An 11,682-nucleotide genomic window follows, 5' to 3' on the forward strand; every position below is an offset into this window, starting at 1 on the left:
GTTCTTGAGGTTACTATTGTTGAATTGTAAATTTGAATGTCTCATTGGTAAAAAAATTGTGATACTAAAATAAAAAAACAGCTGATGGTTTTTTAAATAAAAAAAAATTTTTAATTTAGTAAGTTAGAATTATTGAGTTATTAAAAAGATTTTATGAAATTAAAATTAGCAGAGGTTTGACGATTTTTTTTATTAAAAAAAATAAAAAAAGTTTTTTTTTAATTATAAGTGCAGATTTTTAAAAAATATTTTATTTTTTGGTTCTAATTTAAATGATTAAAAAAGTTTGATTTTTGAGAATTCACATAAGTTAATTTAAAATTTCATATGAATTTTTTTTTTGTAATAATTTAGTTGTTTAAAATACCCTTCAAATTATCGGATGATTAATTTAGAATCAAAAATTTTTAGTCAGTTATTCATAATTAGGAACCTTGCAGTCACTACGTGACTGCTGTGATTGGAGAATTATAAATAAATAAAATTTTGCTTTATTAAATAATGACTTTTGTTAAATTGCACTGTATTTTCTTAAATATTGACGTTTTTAAAAATATAAGCTCATCCTAAAGTTACACGCATCAAGAGCTTTCATTTGAGTACCCACATACATTTTTTATATATTTTTCATACATACATATATATAATATATATAAATATATGAAAAATTGATGTGGGTACTCAAATGAAAGGTCTCGATGAGTGTAACATCGAGATGAGTTTATATCTTTAAAAATGTCATTAGTTAATTAGATACAACGTCATTGATTTATTACTCACATTTTTGAAAATATAAGCTCATCCTGATGTTACACTCATCAAGAGCTTTCATTTGAGTACCTACACGCATTTCTGATATATTTTTCATATATTCATATATATGATATATATAATATATAAAATATATGAAAAATTGTTGTGGGGACTCAAATGAAAGGTTTCGATGAGTGTAACGTCAGGATAAGGTTATATTGTTAAAAATATCATCAGTGGACAAAATACAACGTCATTGCTTTATTATTCACATTTTTTAAGATATGAGCTCATCCTGATGTTACACTCATCAAGAGCTTCCATTTGAGTACCCACATGCATTTTATATATATATATATATATATATATATAAGCATATATATATATATATATATATATAATATATATAATATATATAAATATATGAAAAATTGATGTGGGTACTCAAATGAAAGGTCTCGATGAGTGTAATTCCAGGATGAGTTAATATCTTTGAAAATATCATTAGTTGACAAGATACAATGTCATTTCTTAACTAATGATGTTTTTAAAGATATATGCTCATCCCGATATTACACTCATCAAGAGCTTTCATTAGAATACCCACATGCATTTTTGATATATTTTTCATATATACATATATATAATATATATAAATATATGAAAAATTGATGTGGGTACTCAAACAAAAGGTCTCGGTGAGTATAACATCGGAATGAGCTTATGTCTTTAAAAATGTCAATAGTTGACAAGATACAAGGTAATTTGTTAATTATTGATATTTTTAAAGATGTAAGCTCATCCCGATGTTACACTTATCAAGAGCTTTCATTAGAGTAGCTACATGCATTTTTCATATATACATATATATATACATATATAAATATATAAAATATATGAAAAATTGATGTGGGTACCCAAACGAAAGGTCTCGATGAGTGTAACATCGGGATGAGTTTATATCTTTAAAAATGTCAGTAGTTCACAAGATACAAAGTCATTTCTTAATTATGTATCTAGAGATAGAGCATTTTCGAAAGCACTCTAAATACTTATCATAATAAATTGATTGTCGGTGAGAATGATATGAAACCTTGAAAAGGCACAAATTCAAATCAAGACCTTTGCAATGACACTAAATTTCACTGAATGAACCGATTTTATCATACGATTATCCTGGACACAAAATTTGTCTTATTCTCTTAATAATATAGATTTATAAGATTGTTTTAAAATAAATTCTATCAATTTAAATATACCAGACAAGCTGATTTATTATTAATTAATAATCAACAATATAAAAATGCAATCTCAAAATAAATTCTAATTTTTTTGCATGAGCTTCTGAACATTTTGTGTACACCAATCATGAATCGGCAGGTTTCTTGGATGCTCTGAAGGATCGATTTCCAAGTTAAATTTCATCGGATAACTGGAGTCGGCGAAGCCAAACATTTTGCTCAAAGCAATAAGAGCCGCTACCTTGATTGCATCTTCGATCGTACTTTCAGTACCTGGAAAATTATAGTTTTCATATTTTTTTTTTCTGTACTTACTCAAATTTAAATAAAAATAAATCATGAATATAAATAAATTACCTGAAGAAATTAATTGTTCGTTCGAATATAGACCGATTCTGTAGACTGGCACAAGAGTACTGACTCCAGATTGAGCAATTATTCGCGGCTCCACATGTTCCTTACCCTCGTTGGTGAGTATCTGGTTTAAAATTTCCAAGGGATTTTCGGGACAGAAAATCTCATTGAGATCTTTCTCGGCGAGTGTTGTTATTAAAAAGTCACGGATGAATTTAGCTGTGTGTATTTCATTAGTACTTTTAGCAAGTGCTCCTACTAATGCATAAAATGTGTTTGCTAACGTTTCATTTGAAGGAGGATATTCCTATTATAAAAAAAAAAAAAAAAAATTTCTAATAATAATAATCATAATTTAATATGTATTTTTAAGTCAAAAATTGAAAAAATAATTGATAATACTAAAATTAGCCGAGGTTTTTAATTTTTAGATTTAAATTAGAACTAAAAAAAATTTTTTTTTGAGTTGCAATTATAATTTTTAAAATTTTTTATTGAAAATTTAACTTTTTTTTTTAATTTTTTTATTGAAAAAATTATTACAAAAAAATAAAAAAAAAATTTTTATTTGTAAAAAAAATTGAAAAACTATAAGGTAAAAAAGCTAGTTATTGACACTTGCAAATTTTATTCAAATTAAAAAAATAAAATGTTCTCAAAAAATCAATTATCTTAAAATTCATAATTCAAAAACTATATTTATTAATTTATTCTTTGGATTATTTTTCATTTTATAATTTTTTGGATAATTTAAATTTGTTTGATGGATTATTGAAAATTTGCTGGTTTAAATGATTATTAATATAGTTCTAGATCATCTCAGATTATCATCTTTTATAATTTGTATAATTTGTACCACTGAGTTTAACTCTTAAATTTTTAATGCTCAATTTTTGTACTCAAATTTTTTTTTTTTTTTTTTTTGTATTTGTCATAATTGTATTCCAAAGTAAAGTAAAGAAAAACGATCAATTCTTAAAATCTAATATTTTTGAAATTTTATATTTTCATTAGTCATACGTGTACTTTTATTGTAACTCTTTTTGTGTACTTTTGTCATCTGGCTATACTGCCTTGGCATTTAAATTCAATAATAAATAAATAAATAATATTGATTTTATCTTATTTATTTTATGTGAAGAATTTTTAATTAAAATTTAATAATAACGATATTTATTCATTTATTAGAGTTGATTTGTTTTTTTTAATTAAAATAAAATTTCAAGTGTCAATAATTAGGCCAGTGTCAATAACTGGGTCTTTTACTTAAAGTGCAATTTTAAAAAAACCTTTTTTAAGTTTTAATTTAATTAAAGAAAAAAATAAAAAAATTTTGAAGTGTCTGTTAATTTAATATTAATATAATAACTATAAAATATATTTTAAAAATTTCAATTATAGTTATTGAATTTTTTTATAAATTAAAATTAAAAAAAATTATTTTTGTAATAATTTTTTCAATAAAAAAAATTCTAAAAATTTTTAAATGTCGGCTAACTTAATTCTCATAAAAATTTGATAAAAACCTCTGCTAAAATAATATCTTTGGATCCTAGAAGTAGTGCTCTGTTTGCCAAAACTTCTTCAGATAGTAAATATTCCTTGAAAGCTCTAAAAAAATAAAAACAATAATTTTAATTAATGCAAAATAAAGAAAACTAATTATTAATTAATAATATAAATATACCTGATGCATTCAGTAGGCGTACGAGGCATGGCAAAACCCAAGTAAGCCTCGACAGTTTTCTCCGTCAAAGCTTTCCCATTTTGAATAAAACTTCTGTTGTCGTAAAGGTTCAGCTGCGGGTCATCAATACCCACTTCTCGCTGCTTACGTTCTTCTTGCAAAATATAAGAGTTGTGTGTGAAAGCCTGTGACAGGTACTCCAGATTAAACTTCTCTGAAAGTCGCTGGTTGAAGGCGTAAATTTCGGACTCGAAGTTCCACTCGAGGAATCCGGACCTTGGTTGTTCTTTCTGAGGTCCCGCTTTTTCTTTTCGGCGAGTTACTTCTCTGAGAAAAGGACCATACCACCGACGAATGTACCTTTTTCCTAAAAAATTTTATTTTTATGAGTGACAATTTATTTTTAACTTCCCGCTAAGAAAATCGAAGATTTTCAAAAATCGGGAAGTTATTGTTTTCACCCCGTTTTGCAAAAATCGAGTTTTCATCAGATCTCGACGTTTGAAGGTCACAGGAAGCTTCCCTGACTATCCCCGCGAGGTTGTCACGGCGTGTGTGTGTGTGTGTGTGTGTGTGTGAAAGTATGTGAACCGCTTGTAACTTTTGAACGGCTTGACCGATTTCATCGCGGTTGGTGCCATTCGAAAGAACTTGACCAAACTTAGATTTTGAAAACTATTTGGACCGATTCAGATGAATAGATTTTGAGAAATCTTAAAAAAACTGAAAAAAAAATTTTTTTCAAATGTGGTTTTTTTGGAATAACTTTTAAACGGCTTAAAGGTTCAATTCCAAAAACTAATCAGCTCTTAACCTCAAAAAACCACGTCGATCGCCACCAGTCCGGTCAAAATCGGTTGATTCATTCGAGAGATATCGCGAACGAAAGAAAACCGAAAAAAGTGTTTTTTCGGAATAACTCCAAAATTCCTAGCGCGATCAATTTAAAATTTGAGATTCTTTGTGAGGCTTGAAAAACTGCGTCGAATGCTTCTAACCGCGTAAAAATCGGTTTATTCATTCAAAAGTTATTGTGGTTTAAAAATTCAAAAAAGTTTGGAAAATCCAAAAGTGCACGACTCATAATGCTCATTTAATTATGAAATATATAAAAAAAAAAAAAAACTTAAGTCGTTCAAAATTAATTGCCGAAAAAACAGCTGTAGTAGGAAGGTACTGCACAAGCGCCCCTGGTGGAATAAAATGTACATAATATCTATAGATATAGATATATCACCATCCATGTTAATTTTACATGGATATATATAGATATACAGTCTTGTAGTTTTCGTTTTTAGGTAGATTTCTATAGAAATATAACTATTGTAGCCGGTCTCATGTTGTAATTTTAGGAAAATTTTATCATAATATGTTTTATTTTATCGAGTAATGTCGAAAAATGGCATTGGCTCAAAAGTTTATATATGTATTTATGTATGTATATATATATATATATATATATATATATATATATATATATATATATATATATATATATATATATATATATATATATATATATATATATGTGATATAACGCGCCATGTCAGCAGGATTGCGCCCACAGTTCTCAACCGATCTTTATGAAATTTTGTGGGCTTATTCTGTGGATCAATACCAAGATCAAGTTCAAAGATGAGCAAAATCGGCCGGTTAGTTTACGAGTTGTGGGTGTTTGAAAATTTTTTTCATTTTCAAAAATTTTGAATTTTGTATTTTTTATGAAAATAATCTTCCAGATGTAAAAAATAGATAAAATCTATCAAATTTATCTTAAATTTCATTTAATAACCTTCAATTTAAACTATTATTTGTCTAGTTTTGATGATTTTTTTAATTAATTCCGTGAATTTGAAAATTTTCAAAAATTTTTCAATGAACGTATTCCAGCCCTTTTTCTTTAAATAATTTTTAAGCCATAAAAGATAGCTTGAATTTATCAACTTTATGTCAAAATTCACATAATTATCTTGGATTTGAGCTATTATTCGTTACCTTTTGATACTTTTTTCAATTTATTTCGGAGTTTGGAAAATTAAAAAAAAATCAAAAATAAATTAATTTTTAGCTATTATCATCAAATGACTTTTGTCTGTTACAAATCCTATTTTTTAGGAAGATGTCTTTGAATATCTATTGGTTGTAGTCGGTCTCATATCATTATTTGCAAAAATATAATAAAAAATAAATTTTAGGACATTTTTGCCTTTTAATAACGTGTTTTTTTTTCAATATTCAAACAAGAAATCTACCTATCCATGTCGGGTATGGCCGAATGGCGTTTTTTATTAATTGCAATTAAACGACACTGAATTAATTAATCATTCGCATTCAGTGACCTACAATCGTCGATTAGAATTTTTTAAAAAAAAATTTAACTCAAATAATGGATTTTTTCACAAGTTACAGTGTTTTCGGGTTTCACACATGACGCACTGATAAAAGGATTTGTTTATAGTTAAAAATATTTGTTAATATTTAACAAATCATTTATTAGAGACCACTTTTTAGTCCTTAACAAATATTTCTTAGTATTTAAAAAGATTTATTGATATTTAATAAATGAATATCAGATTTATTAAATACAAACAAATCATTTTAAATACTAAGAAATATTTGTTTGATACTAAAAAATGGTCTCTAATAAATGATTTGTTAACTATTAACAAATATTTTTTTAATACAAATAAATCCTTCTATCAGTGCGGACAGGAAAATTTTTTGACCTATTTTGGTGTTTTTTTCCAATTCTATTGCAGTAAATCAATTTTTAAAAAGTATGAAATTAATCTCCATTAAATTATCTCGACAATAGTATGCAAAATATCTTGATTCCGTGAACTAACAAGGCTATAATAATAAAAATAGCCGCCAAAATGAGGCGAAAACAATTTTTCGATCGTAAAGCACTCTCTGATGCTTCGCATCATGAGTCGTGCAAAATAGTGTCTTATCAAACCTCTATCAGACTTTTGAGCTCGAAGAGCTCAAAAGCATAGGAAAACAATCTCTTGGAGCTTGGAGAGCTCAAAATAACCCATAAATTGTATTTTTGAGCTCGAAGAGCTCAAAAACGTCATTGGTGCAATTTTAAGCGCCTAAGTATGGAATTAGCGGGAAGTTGCAGGGATGGCCTTCAGGGTCAACCGTTTTCCTAATTTTTTTTATTAAAATTTTAGTCAATAGAATATAAGTTTAAAATTTTATGAAAATAAAGTTAGCCGACATCTAAAAATTTTAATAATTTTTTTTATTAAAAAATTATTGAAAAAAATTTTTTAATTTGTTAAAAACTTGAAAAACTATAAGTGCAATTTTTTAAAAATATTTTTTAGTTATAATTTAATAAATTAAGCAAAATAAAAAAATAAAAAGTGTCAGCTAACTTTATTATTATTAAAATTAAAAAAATCTACGATTAGTATTTTTAAAACTATCTTCAATTATTATGACGCTGAAGTTGGCAGATATTAAAAATTTCTTTAGAATTTTATAGCAATTAAATTATTATAAAAAAAAATTCAATGAAAAGTTCTACATGTGAAAACTAATAAAAATTACAAGTGAAAATTTTTTTATTGTAATTGATTAGTTAAAAAATTTTTAAAATTGACAGCTAACTTCAGTATTATCAATTATTATCTGTATTATTATAAATAATAATTAAATTTGCAAAGTATTTTTAATTAATAAACAAAGTTTTATATCCTAACCTGTATTTGCGGCATTTACACTTTGTAATTTAATTATAAATTGACAACTTGATCTCAGCACATTCATGGTTAATTTTTTTTATTGAAATTTATTATTGTTATTATTGTTATTTATGTTTTCATAAATATGATTAAATTATTGAATTATTTTAAGCACATATATAAATAAAGTAATATGTTTTTATTGATAAAATTTTCATTAATTTTCACTCTACAATAAATAATAGAATTTCAATTACGCGCCCTCTGGGGGCGCTAAGGAGAAATATTTAATTTAAATAAAAATTTTGACGTTTTTTTTCCTTATAAAGAAAAAACTTGAAACTATCATTTCACAAAAAGTTTCTTATAAATAAACAATTTTTTATGTGAGAAGAATATGTAATTTATTTTTAATAATTATTTAAATATTAATAAGCATAATTTTTAGATTTTTATTTAAAAAAAAAAAATGTATATCTTCTTTATTTTATTTTAATTATTTATTCTATTACCTTAGATCATTTTCATTTATTCTTATTGTCATATTTAACTTATTATCTATTATTACAATCCACATTTTATAAAAATTATAATTAATTTTTTTTTATTCCAATAATTAATCTATTTTAACATATTAATAGATTTCTTCTTTGTATTTAAAAATATAATTTATCTATAAAATTATGGTTTTTAAATCTATTAAACTTTCCTTAAAAATTATCAAATAAAATTTTTCAGTTAACACTAAATAATTACACTCAAAATAAAAATTCTTACGTTACATAAATCTCAAAAAAAAATTAGTAAAACGGTTGACCCTAAAGGCCATCCCTGCAACTTCCCGCTAATTCCATACCTGGGCGCTTAAAATTGTACTTATGACGTTTTTGAGATTTTTGAGCTCAAAATGTAATTTATGTGATATTTTGAGCTCGCTGAGTTCAAAGAGATAGTATTTCTATGCATTTGAGCTCTTTAACAGGCGAGACCATCTTTTTCTTGCTTTGCTCTCACGGAGTTCAACGGAACTATCTCTGTCGCACTCCCAACAGCAGAGCAATTGCAGTTTCGATTGGTTTCACGAAACGAATGAAATTTTTGAAAAAAACTCTTTGTGGTGAAATAGTTTATTAAATTATCTATTATCTCTAAAAAGGTTTTTTCAAAATTTCCATTCGTTTCGCTAAGCCGATTGAAACTGCAATCACTGGTCTCGGCTGTTAAGCTCAAAAGTCTGATAGAAGTTTCATAGAAATAGTAATTTCGAAATAGTATATTACACACCTAGGGAAGTAAAGTAAGAAATGTCTCAGATCACATGTAATTGTTGGCCGAGGCGAAGCCGAGGTCAACAAACATGTGATCTAAGGCTTTCTTATTTACTTCCCGAGGAGTGTATACTATTTTTTTGTCCGACGAAGGCGGAAAGCGGCAACTTAGTTTAGCGCAGCGGGACGAAAGTTGCCACTTTCCGCCCGGAGGGCAAAAAAAACACTTTTTTCGGTTTTCTTTCGTTCACGATATCTCTCGAACGAATTAACCGATTTCAACCAGCTTGGTGGCGATCGACGTGGTTTTTTACTGTCTAGAGCTGATTAGTTTTTGGAATCGATCGGTAAAGCCGTTTAAAAGTTATCCGAAAAAAACGACATTTGAAAAAATTTTTTTTCTTAGTTTTTTTAAGATTTATCAAAATCTACTGATCCGAATCGGTCCAAATTATACTCAAAATCTAAGTTTGGCCAAGCCCTTTCAAATGGCATCAACCGCTATAAAATCAGATGAGCCGTTTAAAAGTTACAAGCGGTTCACATATTTTCACACACACACACACATACAGACACCGTGACAACCTCACGGGAGTAGTCAGGGAAGCTTCCTGTGACCTTCAAACGTCGAGATTTGATGAAAACTCGATTTTTGACAAACGGGGTGAAAACAATAACTTCCCGATTTTTGAAAATCTTCGATTTTCTTAGCGGGAAGTTAAAAATCCCAAAATTTAAAGATTCCGCTTTGATATCTAAAAATTGTTTCTAAACTTCTAACCTAAAAATTCGAGTCACATATTTTAGATAAATTTCTCAAATCATACTTAGTACAATACCGAAAAATATTATCAAAACAATAACCAGGTAAAACTGGCAAGTTCAAATAATTTTGAAAAATAGTAACACATTTCTCAATATCACTTTTAAGTTCCAATGCTTCTCTCAATCTTTTCTTCATAGCCGTCGCATAGATCGGAAATCTAACCTTTAAATCTTCACCATTAAAATACCTAACCACTTTTTTGTTTCCAGCAAATTTAGTCAAATTGACTATACTCTTCCCTAGAATATCAAAAAATAAAACCCTCGTCTTCCAAACCTTGCAAGATTTCATCAATAAAATTTCTTCTTCGCATTGTTTTAAATAATTGCTCATATCGTCTCGCAAAGAAATTAAAGACAAATTATGTTCCGAAACATAAAAATTCAAAGCCTTCATCTTGGCGATATGCTCAATAATAATTTTAACGGTTTTGAAAATTTGTGTGTAAGAAGAAATACTCGAAACTGCCAATCGCTTAACTAAAAAATCTAGAGAAGTTTGTCCGTCATAATTAGGCGCGTTTATATCCGCACCATTTTCAAGAAGAATATTAATTGTCTTTGTGTTTTTATTCAACACTACAGCTCTTAATAAAGCAGTATCGCCATTTTTATTCTTCATATTTATTTGATCGTTCCTGTAAGTTAATAACAATTCAATTACTTCACTGTTGCAATTGTAACAAAGGGCCAAATGTAACAAATTGCAGATCATCTTAGAATTGTCATTCTTCATAGCAGCTCCGTTGTCTAACAGCAGTCTTATCATGCTTAATTGCCGATTTTCTACAGCATAAGTCAGCAAAAAGTCATCTTCAAGTACACCAGGATTGATCACAGTTCCGTATTTTATAAAAAGTTCCGCCATTTGTAAATTATTCTTCTTTATTGCGATCACTAGAAGCATCGGATACTCGGTTACTTCCAAGTGTTCGGTGATTACTTTGTTTAAAACCATTCTTATCATCTTCAAATTTTCATTTTTTATTGTAAGTCTTAAAACTTTTGAAAAGTCATAATTGTTTTTGGTACTAAAATTCTTGTTCGTAAGAATCTGTTCAGTAACTTCGGGTAAATTTTCGTTAATTGCGAAGCAAAGTAACTGATAAATGTCATGTTTGTTATTTTTTCTGAAGAAAATTTCTGGAATACCGTATTTAGTTATTATCTTCGTAACTTTTTCCGAATTTTCATTTTTTACTGCTTTTTTCAATTGAAAAGCGTTGATTATACTTATTATTAACATCATCTTTACTGTTTTAATATTCTTCTTATGTTATTTTATTAAAACTAATTTTTTTATGTGACCTTTTTATTATTAATATACTATTTTCAAGGTAATAAAAGCATGTTAAAGTAATTAACTTCTAATGAATTTTTTATAGTTGTTAAGCTGGAAAATTTAGTAAAAGATAAAACTTAATTTATTATCAGAGAAGATAATTCTCTGAATAATATAATTCTAAATAGAATCATGTTAATTAATATACGTATTTTTTATTATTGTTTTTTTATTCTATTCATGTCATGAAAAAAGTTTAATAATAATTATAATATAAACTTAAAAACAAATTTCTCTAAGCGAGAAGAAAAAGTGCCACTGCGTTACCTAGCGGTGGCTTGATAAACTAATTAAAAATTAATTTTTGAAAATGTTGATAGAAATAATAATAATATAAGCTTCACAAAAAATTTTTACAAGCGAGAAGAGAAAGCACCACTGCGTTACCTAGCGGTGGCTTGATGAACTAATGAAAAATTTATTTTTGAAAAATTTAATAGAAATAATATAAAATTCACAAAAAGTTTCTACAAGCGAGAAGAAAATGCACTAGTGCCCCTCCTGGTGGGGACTTGAT

The 11,682-nt window shown here is 26.9% G+C and overlaps 1 protein-coding gene across 1 annotated transcript; it reads right to left on the reverse strand.

Annotated features, from left to right (window-relative positions):
* Positions 1–2,002: 2,002 nt before the first annotated feature.
* LOC123271389 (39S ribosomal protein L44, mitochondrial) lies at positions 2,003–7,909 on the reverse strand. The gene is made up of 5 exons (XM_044737692.1): positions 7,749–7,909; positions 4,036–4,402; positions 3,875–3,959; positions 2,352–2,655; positions 2,003–2,267 (listed from the first exon to the last, which is right to left on the reverse strand). The coding sequence occupies exons 1-5, from the start codon at positions 7,813–7,815 to the stop codon at positions 2,077–2,079; spliced, it is 1,014 nt and encodes a 337-aa protein (XP_044593627.1). The 5' UTR covers positions 7,816–7,909; the 3' UTR covers positions 2,003–2,076.
* Between the last annotated feature and the right edge of the window lie 3,773 nt (positions 7,910–11,682).

This window comes from Cotesia glomerata, linkage group LG9, assembly GCF_020080835.1.
Source record: "Cotesia glomerata isolate CgM1 linkage group LG9, MPM_Cglom_v2.3, whole genome shotgun sequence".
NCBI classification, from domain to species: Eukaryota; Metazoa; Arthropoda; class Insecta; order Hymenoptera; family Braconidae; genus Cotesia; species Cotesia glomerata.

What these genes read in the sequence shown, in the direction of transcription:
- LOC123271389 (XM_044737692.1), bottom strand. Translation starts at nt 7,815, where the DNA reads ATGAATGTGCTGAGATCAAGTTGTCAATTTATAATTAAATTACAAAGT. An exon ending in ACGCCTACTGAATGCATCAG is followed by an intron (nt 3,960 to 4,035) that starts GTATATTTATAT and finishes TTATTTTTTTAG; the next exon opens with AGCTTTCAAGGAATATTTAC. An exon ending in AAGATATTATTTTAGCAGAG is followed by an intron (nt 2,656 to 3,874) that starts GTTTTTATCAAA and finishes TTTTTATAATAG; the next exon opens with GAATATCCTCCTTCAAATGA.